Here is a 23,075-nt window from a genome sequence, read left to right on the forward strand (position 1 = left end):
TCAGAGAGGTCAGTCAGCATTTATAAGCTAAGATCAGCAGCTTTTGTGGAGGGCAGTGAAATAATTGCATTTCCCTACACTCCCAGCCTGTTCAACAAGAGGATTTCTCCTAGTTTGTCCAGACGCAACAAAATCTGCAAAGAAAAAGAAACTGTAGAACTAGCTTACAGTTCATCTGCTACTAATCAAGAGTGTGACAACTATTAGAGTATTATTGTACTGTTTACTAGCCCAACTTCTCACAGTTTAATATATGTCACTGATAAATATCTAGTCACAGAGTTCTCACTTGTGAACAAGATATCTGAAAGTAATACCAAAAATGTTAATACAAGTTACATTTTAAAAATTGTTAATCTGTTTCTATATGTGATAAGGAATCTCAGCTGAGGAAATCTCCAATTCCTGCTATTAATATTGAGCAAATAGCTTTTTCCCTTCCCCCACATCGCCCACAGCATAATTAAATGTTTTATCAATTAGACTCTTGTCCGTGTGACCCCTTTAATTTTTCCACTATAAGTGGACTGAACTCTGCAATTTAAATTTTAAATTCTGTCCTTGGATTTAACATAACAGAACTCTACTGTAAAAACAACTGGATATGAGCAAGACTCCTCTCCAGCCCCTTTGATAATTCTCACTGAAAGAGCATCACCATCCAGATCCATAGACATGTGAGTTCCCAAACCAGGCACATGCAATTGGAGATTAATTCTTTCAAAGATACAAAACAAGTTCTACTAGCCATATTAGCATCATGGTAGGCAATTTGTAGCCCTAATCAATTTTACCACAACTTAACATACTTCATCTACAAACCCAAAAGTTGTGAAATTATTTCGTATCTTTGGAAGTAATTGCTTTTGTTGACAATCCGTTTCTAACAACTGAAGCTAGGATTTTCAAAGGAGCCTAAGAGAATTGGATGCCTAACTCCTATTGAAACTGAATATGACTGGGTATGTAACTCCCTTAGCCTCCCTTGAAAATCCAGTGATGAATGTACCACAGATTAGTATGAACAAGGGACAAAAGTCAGCACCCACAAGAAATGGCATTCAAAAAGATCTGATTTATATACATGAAAAATCCTCGAGTCAGACTCCATTGTATGTTCTATACAGAACCTTGCATGATGTGTCTTTTGTTTCCAGCACTCCACTTACAAGATGTCATGACCTCATCCAACAACACGACAAGGTGTACTCATAACACTTTGTATATTTTGTACCATTGCAAAAACAAGTTATATTTTCTGTTATACTCACAGGTTTTTATTTTGATTAATCATTTTTTCCCAAAGACACTTAGGATTTTACAATACAGATTGTAAAAAGGAATGTGAAACTGTCAGTTTTAAAAACAAATTCAACATAAAAATATTTACACCTGACACATAAGGCCAACACAGTACTCTACTTTTCTGAACATCAACTGATTTTACAGAAAAAGAATCAACGTCCAGTTATATCAAGTTCACACCTCTGAGGTGAGCAGAGAAAAGGGCAGCTCAGTTTTACTGCTGCAGCTGTTCAGTTGCACAGTTTTCAATCGTACTGGGTCCCATCCTGCAAATACTAGCCACTATATAGTCTAGATAGTATTTCTAAGACGGGCAGGACCGGCGCCAGGGTTTCTTGCGCCCTAGGCACACGGCCATTTCGCCGCCCCCCGCGCTGATCCCGTGCTGATCTGTTGGTCCGTGGCTCTGGTGGAGCTGCCGCAAGCACGCCTGCGGGAGGTCCACCGGAGCCGCGGGAGCAGCTGACTACCCGCAGGCATGACTGCAGCAGCTCCACCGGAGCCGCCTGCCACCCCCCTGGCAAAATGCCACCCCCTCAATAATCCTGGCACCCTAGGCGATTGCCTAGGCTGCCTAAATGGTAGCGCTGGGCTTGAAGACGGGGCCTATATTTATAGCTATTTAACGTAAATCATTTGTACATATCTATCATTCCTGTTAGTAACTTCTTTGGTGATCAAAATCTGTGAAAACATGTTAAAAAAAAATCACTCCCTCAAAGTTTTGACATAGCAAGAATCAGAGTGTTTTTAATATCCTATTTTTTCTCCACTTGCGTCTTGGCAAGTATCACTCACTGAGATATTGTAGGCTGGCAGCACTTCATGCTACAGCCTATTCTTTGGACTTCTGTCCCTTCTTACTGAGGAAGAAGCACTGAGTCAATTATTGATTGAGATTGTTTATACATGCCTTAGAGGAATCACTTATACAGACTGATCAAGAAACCATCATTAACCATCAGGCCAAATACTATCCTATACCTAAATCTTCCATTTCTGGACATTACTGTTGAAAAGGTTGTGATGAGACAAGTCTGTCCTAAATGGAAACTGGGCTTAAAAATCACACCTCAGCCAAAATTTAAATAATACTTTTTTCACTTCAGCTAGAATGAGGAGATTAGGAGAGTCATTAAAATCTGTACTCTACACTCTGAATACACAGTGGGCTCTTCTACACATTTTTAAAAAAAATATTTTTCAAACTTCCTACTGCTCAACCTCATTGGCTTTACCAGCAATGAAAGCCTTCGGGTTGATAGGCCACAAGATTCATAGATTGCAAGGCCAGAAGGGACCATTGTCATCATCTAGTCTGACTTCCTGTAAAACACAGCCCATAGAGAACTTCCTCATAATTAGAAAAACATCCAATCTTGATTTAAAAATTACCAGTGTGGAGAATCCACCACGACTCTTGGCAAATTGTTCCAGTGGTTAATTACTCTCAACATAATAAATGTATGCATTATTTCTTGGCTGAATTTGTCTAGCTTCAACTTCCAGACTGAATAGTGTTATACTTTTCTCTGCTTGACTAAAGGTATGTCTACAAAGCAAAAAAAAATGTATCCCTTGCCAGCCAACTCAGGCTCAAAGGGCTTGGGCTTCAGGGCAAGTTTTATGGATGTGCAGACTTCCATGGTTGGGCCTGAGCCCAAGCTCTAGGACTCTCCCAACCCGCAGGGTCCTAGAGCTCAGATTCCAGCTCAAGCCCGGAAGTCTATACAGCCATGAAACAGCCCTGCAGCCCAAGTCCCAAGTTGGCTGGCATGGGCCTGCCACAGGTTTTTCTTTGCTGTGCAGACATATCCTTAAAGGCCCTTTATCAACAATTTTTTGTTCACCATGCAGACATTTAAGGACTATAATCAAGTCACTCCTTAAGCCTTCTCTTTGTTAAACTAAATAGATTGAGCTCTTTGAGTGCCACTATAAGGCGTGTTTTCTGATCCTTTAATCATTGTTGTGGTTCTTCTCTGAACCCTCTCCAATTTATCAGCATCTTTAGATTGTGCACACCAGAACTGGCTACAGTATTCCAGAAACAGTCACATCAGTGCCAAATACAGAGGTAAAATAACCTCTACTCCTACTTGAGATTCCCTTGTTTATACATGCAAGGATCGCATTAGCCCTTTCGGCACAGCATCACACTGGGAGCTCCTGTTCAGCTGACTGTCCACCACAACCCCCAAATCTTTTTAAGAGTTATTGCTTTCTAGGATAGTTCTCCCATCCTGTAAGTATGGCCAACATCCTTTGTTTCTAGACATATGACTTTCCATTTGGCCATATTAAAATGCTTATTGTTTGCTTGTGCCCAGCTTACCAAGCGATCCAGATCGCTCTGCATCAGTGATCTGTCCTCTTCATTATTTTTCAGTTCCCCAATCTTTGTGTCATTGGCAAACTTTATTGGTGATGATTTTATGTTTTCTTCCAGGTCATTATTAAAAATGCTAAACAGCATTAGGCCAACAACTGATCCTTTCAAGACCCTACTAAAAACACACGCACTTCATGAGTCCCCATTTACAATTATATTTTGAGGCCTAACAGCCACTTTTTCACCCATTTAATGTGTGCTATTTACATGTAGTGGGGTGAGGCCTTATATCGTGTGATATATCGGTGCTATGTTATATCGTTCTAGTTTCTTAATCAAAGTGTCATACAGTACCAAGTCAAGGAAAAAGATTCCTATAAATGAATCTCTTTAATCTCTGTTCAATTATAGTTCTTTTGTGACATCAGAAATAAACATCTCTGTAACAGTTTAAGACCTGCACCAGGCTGCAGTAAGATTCTTTCAAACCAGAAAAGCTGTTTGTGCATAAAATATAAAACATTGCAGCACGTGCTTCTTGGAGTTATCAAATAGCAGACTAACTTCCAAATGTAACACACTTAACGTACCTCCCAAACACTTGATTTTAGCTCACCTGGTAAATCTACTATTTATGAATTACCAAAGATCGAAGTTAAATCCTAGCTCTGGGGTCATGCAACGGATACCTGAAGTCCTGATACCATAATATACACTCCAATTCTAGTCAACCAATTCACAGAGGGTTTTTTGTTTGTTTTTACAGTATAAGACATGCTCTTTTATTAAAACAAATTGTGACTAATTAGGGAGAAAAAGCTTCAGGAGGAAGGAAATGTGGCCTAAGTGGCATTCTGGTTCAATTAAAAAAAAAATTAATTTAAGAGTGAACACATCTAAACCAAGAATACAGACTGCATGCGTGTACAGAAGGAGGCACAGTCCTCCTTTCATAGTAACATTCCATCGGTAGGTCTTTTCCAAATGAAAGAAAGTTGATAAAGCGCATCCATTTTACAATTGCTATTAAACCCAATTTGAAAATAAAGAATTTTGCATTGCTTCCCGAGTTAGAATTCTAATCATTAATGATGGTGGTGTGTTATGTATTTGATACTTTCCAGACCAACAAGCTCCTCAAGAAGATGACAATCTAGGAACAGGCAGGGAAGTAAACAGAGCTGAGGGGAAACTGGAAGTAAAGTATGCTGCTTTTTACTTAATATGTATGTCAAGATTTAATGTAGTCAGCATGGTAGAAATGGATCTTCAAGGAGGATTTTTAATATGCAGAGTAGAGTCTTGGGATACCGTACTATACAAAGGGGGTAGCACTGAAAAAAAAAGTATAGAAATAATTGAGGCAGTCAAGGGTGGACATACTGAAAGAGCAAAGTATGATGCATAAAAGGACAAGTTCATATAAGGAGGAAGGGACAGAATTATATAAAGCTTTAAGAGTAACAAGAAGCTGGAACGGGATGCAATAGTCGATGAGGCACAACTGGAGGGATTCAGACAGGGAATGACAGGACCAAAACAAAAGCAAGGAAGAGGGCTTTTGCATGGACTGAAAATGATAATGGGGACTTTAAGGATGCTAGAAAGACTATAATGTGGGCCTAAGAGAGAGAATATGCTGGAGTATGCAAGAAAGGGAACATGAGGAGGAGGAAGAAGATGCAGGACTCTGACATGGCCTGGATGCGTGGAGCAAGTTAAAGGGAAGAGTGAAGAATAACCCCCAGATCGGAGATCTGAATGCCAGAGAGAAGGAAGCAGAGTGGGGAGGATTTAGGAAGGAAGATAATATATCTGAAAACAAACTCCTTAAGTTAAATCTGATGATGGGACATGAAAGAAAAGATGCTGAAGAGACAGTGCAAGATGCAGGACTGGATGGAAGGAGACAGACCAGGATGGACTCTAAATCTGGAAGTCATTAGAATAGAATGGAAGTTGAAGCCATGTGAATGGATTTGATAGCCAGGAGATAAGATATAAAAAGAGAACAGAAAAGGAGGAAAAAATCAAACGAGACAGAGTAGGAAAAAGAACAGGAGTACTTGTGGCACCTTAGCCCTGGTCTACACTACGAGTTTCGGTCGAATTTAGCAGGGTTAGATCGATTTAACCCTGCAGCCATCCACACAACGAAGCCATTTTTGTCGACTTAAAGGGCTCTTAAAATAGATTTCTATACTTCTCCCCGACAAGGGGCTTAGTGCTGAAATCGACCCTGCTGGGTCAAATTTGGGGTAGTGTGGATGCAATTCGATGATATTGGCCTCCAGGAGCTATCCCAGAGTGCTCCATTGTAACTGCTCTGGACAGCACTTTCAACTCAGATGCACTGGCCAGGTAGACAGGAAAAGCCCCGCAAACTTTTGAATTTCATTTCCTGTTTGGCCAGCATGGCGAGCTGATCAGCACAGGTGACGATGGAGTCCCAGAATTGCAAAAGAACTCCAGCACGGACCGAACGGGAGGTACTGCATCTGATTGCTGTATGGGAAGATTAATCTGTGCTATCCAAACTCTGTTCCAAAAGACGAAATGCTGTAATATTTGGAAAAAAATCTCCAAGGGCATGAAGGACAGAGGTTATAACAGGGACCTGCAGCAGTGCCGCATGAAGTCTACTGAAGAACCAGAGAGGCTAACAGCCACTCTGGATCAGAGCCCCAGACACGCCACTTCTATGATGAGCTGCATGCCATTCTAGGGGGTGTCCCTACAACTATCTCGCCCTTGTGCTTCCCTCCTCCCCCACCTCTCCTGGGCTACCTTGGCAGTTATCCCCCCATTTGTGTGACGAATTAATAAAGAATGTTGTTTCAAATTCATGCAATGACTTTATTGTCTCTGCAAGCAGAGATCAAAGGGGGAGGGGAGGGCGGTTGGCTTACAGGGCAGTAGAGTGAACCAAGGGGGTGGGTTTTCATTAAGGAGAAACAAACAGAACTTTCACACCATAGTCTGGCCAATCATGAAACTGATTTTCAAAGCTTCTCTGATGAGAATAATCAGCAACCAGGCGATTTGCCTCAACCTCCCACCCCCATAAATGTCTCCCCCTTACTCTCACAGATATTGTGGAGCACACAGTAAGCAGTAATAACAATAGGTTTCGTGAGGTTTAACCTACTCAGCAAACTGTGCCAGCGAGCTTTTAAACGTCCAAAGGCACATTCTACCATTCCACCATTATGCACTTGCTCAGCCTACAGTTGAGCTGCTCATTACTACTGTCCAGGCTTCATGAGCCATGGGAGCAAGGGGTAGGCTGGGGTAGGTGTGACCGCGCAGTGCTGTCCACTGGGAGAGCAGCCTGAGGCAGAAACCTCCAGCTGGCATGACATTCCAGGCAGGACTGAATCTCCATTAGATGAAACTTTTAAGAAGAGAATGACTTGGAGACATTCTCATTTTTGACCAGGTGCCCCCAACCAACCTCACTGAGGCTGGCCAGGAGCACCCATGTCTGCCCAGGTGCCCCTGACCAACCTAACCGAGTTCGGCCAGGAGCAGCCACAGGACGATGATGGCGGCTAGCAGTCGTATTGCATCATCTGCCATCCACAAGGCAAGGCAAAGGGATGCTGCTGTGTAGCACTGCAGTACTGCGTCTGCCAGCAGCACCCAGGAGACATATGGTGTTAGTGAGCTGAGCGAGCTCCATGCTTGGCATGGTGTGTCATCTGCATGTGTAACCCAGGAAAAAAGGCAAGAAAAGATTTTTTGCCATTGTTTGCACGGGAGGGAGGGAGGGAGGGGGACCTGAGGACATGTACCCAGAACCACCCGCAACAATGTTTTTGCCCCATCAGGCATTGGGAGCTCAACCCACAATTCCAATGGGAGGTGGAGACGGTGGGAACTGTGGGATAGTTACCACAGTGTAATGCTCCAAAAGTCAATGCTAGCCTCGGTACTGTGGACGCACACCGCCAACTTAATGCACTTAGTAGGGACACTCACAAATTGATTGTATCGAATCGATTTCTAAAAATCAACTATTAAATCGACCTAATTTCGTACTGTAGACATACCCTTAGACTAACAAATTTATTTGAGCATAAGCTTTCGTGGACTACAGCTCACTTCATCGGACACATAGAATGGAACATATAGTAAGGAGAGAGAGATATATTTGCACACACATACCGAGTAGGAAAGAGAAGATTGTATCATGAAAGCCCAATGACAGACTATGAAGGAGGCGAGGATGACTGACAGTGCAAAATGCAGTGCAGAGAGGTCAAGGATAAGAATGGAGCATAGGTTTTTGTGAGAGCAGTTTCAGCAAGAGCAGGCTTCCTTGGAGATAATAGAAACCAAATTGGAAGGGATCCAAGATAGTCTTGGAGGAGGAGAAACTGAAGTACACACTATACTCAATAAAGAAGATAAGGGAGATGGAGAGGCAGGTGATTTCTAAGGAAGAGTATTAGAGGATAGACTACACCATGACATATTGGTATTGTACGGGGAAGTGCCAGAGGACAGTAAGTAGTTGAGGAAAGGAGTGAGTCTGGGAAAATGGAAGTACAGAAGTGTGAAAGGATCCAATCACTGGGATAGGTGATCATCAGGTGCATCTTAGGTGCATACCTGTAGACTATCTTTGATGTAGAGAAAATATCATGGATGCTCCCGAGAAACTGAGACAGAAAGATGGCTTCTGTTTTCAAGGCTGACTTTTTGTAGTCTGTTACTTAGTTATTTTAATAATAGATATGCCATGAAAGAAAAGTCACAGCAAAAGTAACATGAGTGGGCTTCTGGGACGTATTTAAAAAAAACTAAGTTAAAGGAAAAAACAAGCAATTTATTCACATAGGAATAATAATTTTAAAAACCCTTATAATAAAAACACAGCAGTCAGAAAACCTTTTCTAAAGGACCCCTTTCTAAAATCTGAAGAGAAGGTAAATTAATCTGAATTTAGAGAGGTGTAATGCTAACATGTATATTATGTTAACACTTAGTTCACAAGGAACAAGTATGACCAGACAGACAGCTGCTGAGATGCCATGATCTGATACAGAATCTTGTTCCCATGGCCTTTAGGGTAGATTTTTCATCTTCCTGCATTTGGAAGCATGGCTAGATAGTTTGTAGGCTTTCTGAGAATCTTCAAGAACAAAACATAGGTGGTGAATAAATTTAATGAGGATGGATAATAAAGTTACAACATCCAAAATAATCTAATTTATCAAACACAGATAAACTAACCAGGAGCAATAACATGAGCAAAGAGAGCTGTGATAAATGCAAATATTTACTCAATGAGATACTTGTATTAAAAAAATAAACCTAAAACAGAAAAAAATGAGACAAAGGATTTTACTAGCAGTAATATCCCTGTATTTTTCTCACTATTATTACTGAAGCCATTTTTGTTTGAATATAAGATTTAGTCCAAGGAACCAAATTTTCATTTTGCTTTGACTGCTACAGAGGTCATAACCTTGCATTCCTCTATGGAACATGGAAAGGACTGCAATATCACAACGTATAATACATAAACTCCAGACAAGATAGAATAGCAGACCTATATGGCTCAGGTGACAAAGAAATGAAGATGGCATTCTGAAAACAGTAGACAAACCACTATTGAATGCTATAATTAGAACATATTTGTGATGGAACGTTATTCAAGCAGAATGGAAAATGGTAGCTCGTACACACACACGCACACACAAAATTGGTACAAAAGACTGTAGTAACACTACATAGGCTCCTTCGAAAACTCCAGCCTAAGAGGGTTAAGTGTCCATTATCCAATCTCAGCCACAGTGATTCTGACTACTCAAGAATGCTGCTTATATACAATATACACACATGTACACCAGATGACCATTTGCACCACTGCGTGTAAATTGTCATAGGCTCATTGACTTCCAGTTAATGGGCCTATGACAATTCACACAACCTTAAGATCTGCCCTAGTTTGTTTATATATACGCACATTACACACACACATGCACACACACACATATACCAGATTCACAGTGTTAATGTAAACTATGTGTTTTTCAATTAACTGGCTCCTTTCAATGAAACATGAGTTTATTGGGATGTTACTTTATTGGGATGTTACTTCTCCAATACAAGAGAGGAACTGTTTCTCAGCTATATGAACAGCCACACTGCTCTACAGTGAAAAATGAGCCTGGATGTGGGTCAGGGTAACTGCAAGGGCAAACAGGAATATTTCACTCAGACAGAGATGTGTTGCTGTATTTTTCGTCAGCCTGGTTCTCACGGGACTGCTCTTACAGGCCCACTTGGAACTTTTTAATTGAGAAAGGTCATGAACCCCTGTAAAACTCCCCATTGTCTTGGGAAGATTTGTTTCACACTAATGATGGAAAAACTGCTAACGCTCTTCTACATTTTTTTTCCTCTCCTCCTCCCCAAATAACACAGAAGAAAAATGCCATGAAATTCTCTGACTTCAAGGAATGGATAGGACAAAAATCAGAATTCCCATGAACTACAAACTTAACATGTTTTACATTAACTGCATCAACTAAGTCTTCAAGGAAATCTGAGCATGAGAGAATTTAAGAGGAAGAGCAAGCCAGTCCTAAATCCAAATATCATGCTAGGCAATGATAACTGATGGAAATATATTTCAAGCCTATTAAAATCCTCCAGTCATCTGAGCTCAACAGAGAATTAGTATGTAAGAAGAATTCATGTGCCATATGGAAGCTTGGCTTTAGCAACTAAAAATACATCACCACAAATATTCCATGCTTTGTGTCTTGCACCTGATTTGAGCTACACATTCATATATTGTATGTAATCCGCAGGAGGGCAGAAATTATCCTGAACTATCTGGATTCTAGAATACATCCCAGACCAAATCATTCCTGATGCAATTCAAATGAAATCAATAGAGTTACATCAGGGATTAATCTAAACACAAAGTTTGAGTTAATCTGCAAGCAGGCACTGGCTCGCTCCAGTGAGACTGAAGGCCTGATCCCACTACATATTGTAACCCATTTCAAAGGAAAGTAATACCACTTTTAAAACAACTAATACGGTTGTGTCCACAGTATGCATCTCTCAATTGCTTTTCAATGACATTACAGAACTATGTACAAACACTGCAAGAAATTAGTAGCTAGCGTTTGCTGTAACTATTTTAGTTGCAAGAAGAGTTATGCATACCCAAATGTTGGTTTTCCCAAGTAATATGGCAATTCATTATCCCAACTACAAGAGCGAAGAACAGTTACTTTCCAGAGCAGGAAACTAAGGGTTGGGCTACACTAATGGGTCGGGGGGGCTCGAATAAGATATGCAATGAAGTATCTTAGTTTGACTTACCTGCCCGTCATCACGGCGGCGAGTCAACTGCAGCAGCTCCCCCATCGACTCCACTTATTCCTCCTGCCAAAGTGGAGTACAGGCGTCGATGCGCAGTTCAATCTATCGCATCCAGACGAGACGCAATAAATCGATCCTCAATACATCGAACACTACCTGCCAATCTGGCAGATAGTATAGATGTACCCTGAGTGAAATGTATGATACTGTATAGTGAGCGTGGAAAAAATTTTATCTTGAAAACAGTGTTTTAGAAATGGGTCACACAGCTAAACAGTCAACTATCTAATGAGACCAGGAAATGGAGACCTGAGAAACCAGTCTAAAACACCTCTTTATTTACTATAGTTACATACGAAATGCCTGATCACCACACAAGAGGTTAGTGTCCTGACTTTTCTAGAGACCAATGCTGTGTTGAAATCTCAACAGTATGATTCACCTGTAGCACCAAAAACCGAATACAGCTGTGAATAAAAGCTGCTAACAAAAATACAATATATTCCAAGTGGGAAGCTATGTGGCATTCTTCCTACTGTGTATATACAAACTAACAACATGAGAAAAACCACTTTAACTGTCACACAATTCTGTGTGCTCCAGAACACATCTGAACGGGTTCCTGGAAGGGTTCTATGGAGGTTCTAGCAGCCATGTTAGAACAGCTTAGTAGAGTTATGCAATTGAAACCATGTTAAAGTGTTCTCTAAAACAGTTATCATTTGTGTCTAGCATGCACAAAGCCTGCTACATTTGTAAAGGTTTTGATACCAATTTCAGTTTGATAATTCAGATGCTTGGTCTTTGAAATTACTGAAGATACTATTGGGAGTTATTTTGCAACTTCTTAACTCAGACAGGGCTAATGGGCTTAGTTGAAATTAAAACTCATAAAGGCTGTCAATATTGGTGTTCCATTATGTGTAATTTGCAACTATAGCATTTGCAATATTTTTCACAAAAAATGAAATTGATTTCTTATTTTAGTATGATACACATTTACAAGCAAATCATGTTAAATTTTTTAAAAGTCACTTCACTTTAAAAAACAGCCACAAACATCAGTTTAGCTACATACTGATATTCAATTACAAAAAAGTGATTAATAGTTATCTGAATATGTACCATGACAAGCAACCCCATCATAGAATCACACTCATATTGCCTACTCCAGGTCTGAATGCACAGACTCACATTAGATTCCTCAATTGAAATATCTTTTCCCCCGCACCAGAAGTGTCAAAATGAGGACCCTCCCATAAAAGGGAGCTACAAAAGGAGCTGTTACTTCATTTTATTAGAAAATTGAAATACTCAAAACAAACAAAAAAAAGAGTCAGAACTTTACAACCTGTTGATTTCTAAAAAGAGGAACAGAGTCAGCAGACAAAATGTTTTATATTCATCCTGACCACAGAAGAGAAAAAATACCCACACCCACACTCACCATCTGTCATAAACAGATAGCTAAGGGTTAATGTCTCTTTCACCTGAAGCACCTGACCAGAGGACCAATCAGGAAACCGGATTTTTTCAACTTTGGGTGGAGGGAATTTGGTGTCTGAGGTCTTTGTTTGCTGTCTGCCTGCTTTCTCTGAGCTTTGGAGAAGTAGTTCTGTTTTCTAATCTTCTGTTTCTAAGTGTAAGGACAAAGAGATCAGATAGTAAGTTATATGGTTTCTTTTCTTTGGTATTTGCATGAATATAAGTGCTGGAGTGCTTTGATTTGTATTCTTTTTGAATAAGGCTGTTTATTCAATATTCTTTTAAGCAATCGACCCTGTATTGTGTCACCTTAATACAGAGAGACCATTTGTATGTATTTTTTCTTTCTTTTTATATAAAGCTTTCTTTTAAGACCTGTTGGAGTTTTTCTTTACTTCAGGGAAATTGAGTCTGTACTCACCAGGGAATTGGTGGGAGGAAGAAATCAGGGGGAGATCTGTGTGTGTGTTGGATTTGCTAGCCTGATTTTGCATTCCCTCTGGGGGAAGAGGAAAGTACTTTTGTTTCCAGGACTGGGAACAGAGAGAGGGAGTCACTCTGTGTAGTTTCACAGAGCTTGTGTCTGTGTATCTCTCCAGGAGCACCTGGAGGGGGGAAGGGAAAAAGGATTATTTCTCTTTGTTGTGAGACTCAAGGGATTTGGGTCTTGGGGTCCCCAGGGAAGGTTTTTCAGGGGGACCAGAGTGCCCCAAAACACTCTAATTTTTTGGGTGGTGGCAGCAAGTACCAGGTCCAAGCTGGTAACTAAGCTTGGAGGTTTTCATGCTAACCCCCATATTTTGGACACCAAGGTCCAAATCTGGGACTAAGGTTATGATATGCGTAGCAGCGGTTGGGATATAGACAGAATCCAGAAGCCAGTAGGAATATTATATTTTTCTCTTCTCTGCTAAGGGCTTTTTAGCAGAGATAAACAGTTTGGTTTTAAAAGGGAACCAGAGAGAATTTTTTTTTCTGCTCTCTCTGGCAGTTTGTAGCTTGCATCTTAAGCAAGAAACCATTAAGGTGCTATTAAGAGTCTTTTGTCACACAATAGCACTCCCATTGAGAGTCATTACCAGCACTATATAAATGCAAATAAAGTGGTTTTTCAGGTTTACTTAACATTGAAGATTAGCTAAAGGCACTGTTGCTAGGCAGACTTCAGGAGGCAACAGAGAACCTGCAGTTCTGAAGATAAACACCGGAGGGCACCCCAACCCAAGAAAACAGGAACCATGACTTCTAAGGCAAAAATTGAGGCCGAAGGACAAGTCAGAGAAGCTGAACACAGGCGACAACTGGAAATAAAACAAAAAGAGATGGAGATGAAAGAAAAGGAAGAAAGCATCAAACTGGCAGCCTTCCAAAGAGAACAGGCAGCCAAAGAGGCAGCACACAAAAGAAAACTAGAAGAAGAAGAGGTGGCCTACCGAAGGAAACAAGCAGAAGAAGAGGTGGCCCACCGCCGAGACATGGAAAAACACCAAAAAGACATGGAAAAACACCAAAAAGAGAATGAAGAGAAGGAAAAACAGAGAAAACATGAACTGGAGTTGGCAAAAGCTGGGCTGCCTGTGCCAACCAACCCTAACAACCCGGCGCCAATTATTGCTCCACAGCACAGGAAATTTCCCACCTACAAGGCAGGGGATGACACCGAGGCCTTCTTGGAAAATTTTGAAAGAGCCTGTCTTGGGTACAACATCCCTGAAGACCAGTACATGGTAGAATTGAGGTCACAGCTCAGTGGACCTTTAGCAGAGGTGGCAGCTGAAATGCCTAAGCAGCAAATGAATGACTATAAACTTTTCCAAACCAAGGCCAGATACAGAATGGGGATAACCCCAGATCATGCCCGTCGGCGCTTCAGAACCCAAAAGTGGAAACCAGAGGTGTCATTTCCCAAACACGCCTACTACATTGCAAAAAACTATGAGGCCTGGATAACAGGAAACAACGTTCAAACCTTGGAAGAACTGCACCTCCTCATACAAATGGAGCAGTTCTTGGATGGTGTTCCTGAAGACATCACACGGTACATACAAGATGGAAAACCCAAAGATCTCGCTGAGGCGGGGGAGATTGGAGCCAAATGGATGGAACTGGCAGAAAGCAAGAAAGCTACTGTCAAGGGGAACGATTACCCCAGGGGGCACACAGACCATAAACCCTACAACCGAGGACAGCCAAAGACCCCACATACCACCCAAGTAAAGCCACAGACACCCTACTCTTCCACCTCACCAGTCTCCAGTAACTCACCTCGGCCCAGTGACCCAGCAGATGGAAGATGCTTTAAGTGTAATGAACTGGGACATATCAAGGCCAACTGTCCCAAGAACACCATGCGAGTGCAATTCATTACACCACCATCACACCAAAGATCCCCAGGCCCGGATGCCTCTCAAATACCCTTGGAGCGAAGAGAAAATTTGAGAGTGGGTGGAAAGAAGGTTACTGCGTGGAGAGACACGGGGGCACAAGTGTCAGCTATCCACCAATCCTTCATTGACCCCAAATTCATCAACCCAAAGGCCAAAGTTACAATTTACCCCTTCATGTCACAAGCTGTAGACTTGCCTACAGCTCAACTGCCTGTCCAGTACAAAGGCTGGTCAGGAATGTGGACTTTTGCAGTCTATAACAATTATCCTATCCCCATGCTACTGGGGGAAGACTTGGCCAACCAGGTGAGGCGGGCCAAGAGAGTGGGAATGGTTACACGTAGCCAAACCAGGCAAGCTTCCAGACCCATTCCTGTTCCTGAGCCGTCCACAGACGCCCCGTCTGTGTTACCAGAGACCCAGACAGAGGTAGTGGACCCGGATTCCATGCCAACCACTGAAACAGTCACAGCACCTCCAGTCCCAGGCCCGGAACTGGAACAGCAACCAGCACCAGCAATTGCAACCCCATCTTCAAACTCAACGTCAGAGGGCGCCAGCGAGCCAGAACTGGCAGAAACAACAGAGAGCCATACCCAAAAGGCTCAGCCAGAGCCTGAAATATCCTCAGGTGCACCAGCGGAGAGCGGTTCACCAGCAACGGAAACAACCCCATCACCTACATCGCTTCCAGAGGGACCAAGCCCAAGGCCACAGTCTGAGGAAGAACTGGTGACCCCAGCCTCAAGGGAACAGTTCCAGACTGAGCAGAAAGCAGATGACAGCCTTCAGAAAGCTTGGGCGGCGGCACGGAGCACCCCACCGCCTCTCAGCTCTTCTAATCGATCCCGGTTTGTTATAGACCAAGGACTTTTATACAAGGAAATTCTTTCTGGTGGACACCGGGAAGAATGGCAGCCGCAAAAACAGTTGGTGGTTCCAACTAAGTACCGGGGGAAGCTCTTAAGCTTAGCCCATGATCATCCCAGTGGCCATGCTGGGGTGAACAGAACCAAGGACCGGTTGGGGAAGTCCTTCCACTGGGAGGGGATGGGCAAGGATGTTGCCAAGTATGTCCGGTCTTGTGAGGTATGCCAAAGAGTGGGAAAGCCTCAAGACCAGGTCAAGGCCCCTCTCCAGCCACTCCCCATAATTGAGGTCCCATTTCAGCGAGTAGCTGTGGATATTCTGGGCCCTTTCCCAAAAAAGACGCCCAGAGGAAAGCAGTACATACTGACTTTAGTGGACTTTGCTACCCGATGGCCAGAAGCAGTAGCTCTAGGCAACACCAGGGCTAACACTGTGTGCCTGGCCCTAACAGACATCTTTGCCAGGGTAGGGTGGCCCTCCGACATCCTTACAGATTCAGGGTCTAATTTCCTGGCAGGGACCATGGAAAAACTGTGGGAAACTCATGGGGTGAATCACTTGGTTGCCACCCCGTACCACCATCAAACCAATGGCCTGGTGGAAAGGTTCAATGGAACTTTGGGGGCCATGATACGAAAATTCATCAACGAATTCTCCAATAATTGGGACCTAGTGTTGCAGCAGTTGCTGTTTGCCTACAGGGCTGTACCACATCCCAGTTTAGGGTTTTCACCGTTTGAACTTATGGATGGTCACAAGGTTAAGAGGCCATTACAGTTGGTGAAGCGGCAATGGGAGGGGTTTACGCCTTCTCCAGGAACTAACATTCTGGACTTTGTAAGCAACTTACAAAGCACCCTCCGACACTCTTTAGCCCTTGCTAGAGAGAACCTAAAGGATGCTCAAGAAGAGCAAAAGGCCTGGTATGACAGACATGCCAGAGAACGTTCCTTCAAGGTAGGAGACCAGGTTATGGTCTTGAAGGCGCAACAGGCCCATAAGATGGAAGCATCATGGGAAGGGCCATTCACGGTCCAAGAGCGCCTGGGAACTGTGAATTACCTCATAGCATTTCCCAATTCCTCACTAAAACCTAGAGTTTACCATGTTAATTCTCTCAAGCCTTTCTATTCCAGAGACTTACAGGTTTGTCAGTTTACAGTCCAGGGAGATGATGCTGAGCGGCCTGACGGTGTCTACTACGACGGGAAAAAAGACGGTGGCGTGGAAGAGGTGAACCTCTCAACCACCCTGAAACGTCTGCAGCGGCAACAAATCAAGGAGCTGTGCACTAGCTTCGCCCCATTGTTCTCAGCCACCCCAGGACGGACTGAACGGGCATACCACTCCATTGATACAGGTAATGCTCACCCAATCAGAACCCCACCCTACCGGGTGTCTCCTCATGCCCAAGCTGCTATAGAACGGGAGATCCAGAACATGCTACAGATGGGTATAATCCGCTCATCTACCAGTGCATGGGCATCTCCAGTGGTTCTGGTACCCAAACCAGATGGGGAAATACGCTTTTGCGTGGACTACCGTAAGCTAAATGCTGTAACTCGTCCGGACAACTATCCAATGCCACGCACCGATAAGCTATTGGAGAAGCTGGGACGTGCCCAGTTCATCTCTACAATAGACTTAACCAAGGGGTACTGGCAAGTACCGCTAAATGAACCTGCCAAGGAGCGGTCAGCATTCGTCACCCATGCGGGGGTGTATGAATTCAATGTCCTTCCTTTCGGCCTTCGAAATGCACCCGCCACCTTCCAGAGGCTGGTAGATGGTCTACTAGCAGGACTGGGAGAATTTGCATTTTATTAGAAAATTGAAATACTCAAAACAAACAAAAAAAAGAGTCAGAACTTTACAACCTGTTGATTTCTAAAAAGAGGAACAGAGTCAGCAGACAAAATGTTTTATATTCATCCTGACCACAGAAGAGAAAAAATACCCACACCCACACTCACCATCACATATGGAAAATTTAAACCCCAAAGAAACAGTAAATGTCAAAAGCAAGCTCTCATTGAAATATTAGTAAGTTGGGATATATACATTTTTATTGCTTGGTCAACAATTAAAGACAATTACTGAATTACAAAGACATTAATTCTGAAATTGTCTTAGATTATAAATATAGGACCTGAGTCTGCAAACAGTTAAACACAGGACTAACTATCACTCCATGATTAGTCCTATTTGAGCATATGCCTCTTTCCAGGATTGAAGCCTTATACAAATTGTGTGAATAAATAAACGCAGTAATAACTTTGTTCAAGCTTTTATTATTTTATTAGGTAGCATCTAACAACTGGGTAAGACCACGTTTGCAATTTTTTCCTAAAAAATTGGAACTGCTCAATAGGATATTGAAGTGTGGTTTGAAGCCTGATAATCATTATTATTCAACTCAATTTTTAGCTTTTTACATAAGCATAGTACTGTAAAAACAAGTGACCACACCATGGGATATGTCTCAAATTACCCTAATTTTGACCCATACTAACTTGCTGTTATCTAGTATTTAACGCAAATTGATCACATGCAAGGAGCTAAAAACAAGGATCACAGAAAACATTTATATTAAAAAAGCATGAGTCTGTCATGACTAAGTTTCCTGAATTATTATATCATTTACCAAGATCTTTATATCACCCTTATCATTAGGATATACAATCTCCTTGGGTCCCTCATTTTGGGCTGATGTCCAGTTAGGCCTTAACAGGTTGAGAATTATGATACAGGTGGGCTGTCTATACTATTCAAATCTATTCTCACCTTTCCACCAAAGTAACAGGTGATTTTTGGGGGAATATCTGTATGACACACTTTTCCTCAAAAAGGCTTAATCAGCAGGGCCAATTCACTGAACCAGCATCCAAAATGTTCAGTATCATTTAAATAAATTACATTTCTGGGGCACCTTTCATTCTGAATTGTTACTCATAATACTTTATCAATACACTGAGCACTTAATGCATTCCTGAAATTCAGCCCTTTCTGGGGTAGACCTCCTCCTAGTAGCACTACATAGCTATTTAAGACAGAAAGTTAAGAACAGCTTCTCTTTGTGAGAGTAGAAAAACACAAAAGATAACAGCTGGCTTCCTAAGAATTTACCAGAATACTGCAGTTAATAACCTGCCCTTGGCAAAATGTTTATAGTGACCACAAGTAAACATTTCATTCCAAAGATCTCACCTCCAGGAGCAAAACACCTCAGTAGGGAAGCAATATTAAAAACTAGTTTGGAACAAGTCGCAGACTCTGGCATTCTAATACATTTATGTACATCATGCCTTTTTTCTACTTCACAATCTCTCCTCAGGCTTCTGGCACCCTGACTTGCTCCAGTTCTCCCAGTGTAAGCCAAAGTTTCCATTTCCCATCCAACAACCTGCTGTGGTATCTGGGTCATAATTTCCCTTCAGACACCAAGCCTAACACCAGCCCTTGGATGACTGCATGGAGATGGAAGAACCTGGAAATACTTGAAAATTGATACCCTATTTACATGTTTGTACAGTACCAAGCTCAACAATACCCCCATCCTGACAGATTCCTTAGGCATTAGAACAGAAACACCACCTATTGGAGAATTAATTGCCGGTTTAAAAAGATACCAATGATTATAGATTTGACATTCTGCAGTTTGGCTATCTATTTAGCTTGTTCATATTCCAAGAGAGTCTATGCATATCTTTTCCCCCTTTTTATCAAGGAGTTCTCCCATCCTCAACCCCCCAAAGAGAGGGATGGGCAGGGGAACAGGAATGGGTCATCCCCAATAGCATTTCAGCCACTGCTACTCTGCACCATGATGACTTCATTCATATCCTGTGGTCTCTAGGTGCTATGCCATAAGGAGTGGACTTCACTTGAAGGGTAAATTCAATTCCTGTACCCTCCAAAGAGATGCTAGAGATGAGACAACGCTCCCTCTCCCTCCAAGGGATCACAGGGGAAAGGAACCAAAGCTTGGGAGGTCAGAGAAAGATTGCCACCTTGTACCCCAGACGCACTGATTGACCTACGTCCTCCCAGAACCCCAAGCTGAGGAACTAGCTCAGCCCTGACTCAGGAAGAAGGCGGCTCCCTACTGAATCACCAGCACCACTTCCTCCTATAGCGTGGCCTGGGGCTTGAGGCTGGAAAGGGCCTGGCTTCACAAACCATTGACCCATCTCAGCCAAGCCTCCGTGACAGCTGCACACGGAGGAAGATGGGAATCAAAGCAGCAGCTCCAGACCTGCCCCTCCCCCCAGTGAGATGCCTGGTAAACAAACGGCAGCTCAGCTGCGGGGAGAAGTCGCTCAGCCAAGGCAGGCACCGCGAGGGAAAGGAGCCGGGAAGGGGAAGGGGAGCGCCCCCCCCCCCTACGAGCTCTGGCAACTGCAGGAGCCCTAGGCGCAGCAGGGAGACGAGCAGTTCCCCACCCCACAGGGCAAGGGGGGGACTCTCCAACCTGGGAAGGAGGCGGCTCCCCGCGCAAGGGGCGAGGGAGGAAGGAAAGGAAGCGGCTCCGCACTCCAAGGGCGCAGGGGGAGCGCGACAGCGCAGACAGGAAAGGGCGAGGAAGGGGGAGCCCCCGCAGAGCAGAGGGGCAAGTCCTCATGGCAGCGGGACCCAGGGCAAGCGGCAGCCCCAGTCCGGCTCCGGAGCCCCCGGGCCTTGGCCATGGGGAGCGGGCGAGACTGAGGCAAAGAGGCCCCCCCGCAGTGAGCAGCGGGCCGGCCGAGGAGAAACGACTCCACAGCCGCCCGGGGGGCGGAGTGCCGGGAGTCCTGCCCTCCGGCACTCTGTGTACGTGAACGCAGCCGGGCCCCTTCCCCGGGGACGCTGCCGCCGCCCTCACCTTTCCAGTCCCGCCTCTGCGTCCGCCCCTGACAGCCGCCGCTGCTGCACCTGGAGACCGACATCTGCGCCCGGGCGGGGAGGCACCCGCGTCCCCTTCCGCAAGCTGCGCCAGCCAAGGGGGCGCCCAAACCCGCTCGGCGGCGTCCGAGGGGCGCCCAGACCCACCGCCTTGGCTGGCTGGAAAGAGCAGGGTCCGGGGGCGCCCAGTCCCGCTCACTGCGCCGGGCTTAGGTGAAGGAGACGGGTTGGTAACGCAGCCGGGCGCGGCGGCATCCCGCTGAGGGCGCAGAGCCCTGGAGAGGGTCTCCCAGCGCTGGAAGCGGGTGTGCGCTCCCGCTGCACAGGGCACCGGCCGCTCCCGCAACGCCGGCACGGTGATTGGAGAGGTTGGGCAGGAGGGGTGGAGAAGGAGGCGGAGGGATGATATAATAATAACAACCAGCGCTGCGCCCCTTCGTTCCGAGGGATCTCAAAGCGCTTCATCGGCGGGAGAAAGCAAGGACCGCCCGTAGGGGACTAGGAGCCAGGACGGCCAGATTCTCTCCCCAGTTCTTAAATATAGCATACCTATCTAGGGCAGAGATGTGGGGGGAGGCTTAATGTTTTACACATCGAGGGTCAACTAGAGACCCTCGAATAAAATATACAAATTGGAGGCAGGTATCATTCTCTCACCATCACCCCCAAACTACCCACTCTCAACTCCTATAGCTACCCCGAAAATATCCCGAAGCTCATTGTCACATGGGGCACAGTACCTCTGAACATGTTATTGAGCAGAGGGAGTCTGCATCATCTCCAGGCAGCTTAGAAAGGGACACTTCTTATACGAGGGAGACCCACTTGTTTCCAGGCTCATCACTGCAACTAGGGACATTTTGTTTTCCTACAGCCAGAGACATACACACATATATGAAGGCCATAGAAGGATGGTATCACCCTAGAGGACGATCGCTAGCTTTTTCATTTCTAAAGTGGATGTCCCCAACAAGGGGTAGTCAGAAGGATCAGAGTTTGTGAGGGACTGAGTTTTCCCTTCTACCCAGACACACTATTGCCTCTTTTTAGACAATGGTCAGCCTCACCCCCTTCCTGAAACATCTCATCCTGCCTATTCTTAGGCACAAGCATGCATGGCATGGGGACAAATTTATTAATAAACAGTCTGCCCAGCTAAGGACCCTTCCAAGATGAGTTGCAGGACTAAATTAATATTGATTTACAATGATGGCTCACGGCCCACTAGAGAAAAGGGCACATTGTGTACCAGTAGCTGTCACCCAATCTTCTCCAGTTGCACCTCATGTTCCCTCTGCTGCAGCAAGTTGGATTCAGGCTTTATATTACCCTATCAGCTGCACTCTAGACAGCACTGATAAAAGCACATGGACCCCTATCTATGCACATGTTCCCTCTGCTAGTAGCCCAGCAGTAGTTCAAAGGAGACTTTCTGAAAAGTAATTCTGATATGTGGGTATTGGGAAATATTCCAAACAGTAGCTCTACTGTGCCTTGCCAATTTGAACAAACCACAGTGATAAATATTAGTCACCTCATTTAATGCACTACTGGGAGGTGCTCAGACACCATGCTGACGAAAGCAGTACAAGAACCTGAATAGAAAAACCACCACAAAAAACAGCTTCCTTTTAAGTTTCTTGTGCTTCAGTTAACTCATCTCCAACCACAGTGATAATATCACTGTATCTGTCGTCTGTGCTGTGACATTAATAAATCACATTGGAAGAAGGAGATTTCAATGGAGAGCTATTACTTGAAATAAATTATTACAGATGTTTGGTTACATTCACAGTGGTTCATAAATAGACTACACAAGTTTACTTTGGCACTAGTCTGTAAAGTGAGACTGCCTGGAAAGAGAGATATTAGTTTACACTTATTACATCTTTCACACAAATTTAAAAAGATAGTTACAGACCATTTGGCAAACATTGGGCCTGATCTCCCTCCAATGGAAGTCACTGGTACACTGAACAAGGAATAAAATAAAGCCATCTTTAGATGGGAGCAGGACTAGATCAGTTTAACCTTTTCACATTCCTTCATATAAGAACATATAATTATCCCAGTTTTACAGAGGAGGAAAACAAAGCACAGTGAGATTTGGATCTGGTCATATAGAAAATTACTGCCAGAATTTGGAGGAAATGCAGAATTTACTCTCCGTCCAATGCTCTGAAATATTCTCTGGACACTTACATCATGAAAGGGGAAAGCACTCTGCAGAAAACCACTTCAGGCCCTCTCTAGCTAATCAGATGCAACAAAGAGCTTGCCTTCACTACAAACAATAGCTCGAGTTAGTACACTTGAGTGTCCATACTTCAACACAACACTGAAGTTATGTACGGATTTGATGAGCAGCACAGTGACTTGATTAGCGGCTGAAGAGTTGTACCTGTCTCTGTTGCTTCCCCACTGCATTACTGTCTAGAACATTAGCATCACTTATGCTTCAACCTGTC

General features: G+C 43.8%; 1 protein-coding gene across 5 annotated transcripts in view; it reads right to left on the bottom strand.

Moving 5' to 3' along the window:
* Positions 1–20,928, bottom strand: part of PFKFB4 (6-phosphofructo-2-kinase/fructose-2,6-biphosphatase 4) — a 116,857-nt gene extending 95,929 nt beyond the window's left edge. For 3 of the 5 annotated variants that reach the window (XM_030570203.1, XM_030570202.1, XM_030570201.1), the window contains exon 1: positions 20,198–20,433. In XM_030570203.1, coding sequence (XP_030426063.1) covers positions 20,198–20,411 — 214 coding nt within the window. In that variant the 5' untranslated portion in view covers positions 20,412–20,433. Of the gene's footprint in view, positions 1–20,197; positions 20,434–20,587 lie in introns of those variants that run through there. The other 2 variants (XM_030570205.1, XM_030570206.1) reach the window with 2 other exon arrangements.
* Positions 20,929–23,075: the final 2,147 nt, after the last annotated feature.

Source organism: Gopherus evgoodei, chromosome 7, assembly GCF_007399415.2.
Source record: "Gopherus evgoodei ecotype Sinaloan lineage chromosome 7, rGopEvg1_v1.p, whole genome shotgun sequence".
Taxonomy (NCBI): domain Eukaryota; kingdom Metazoa; phylum Chordata; order Testudines; family Testudinidae; genus Gopherus; species Gopherus evgoodei.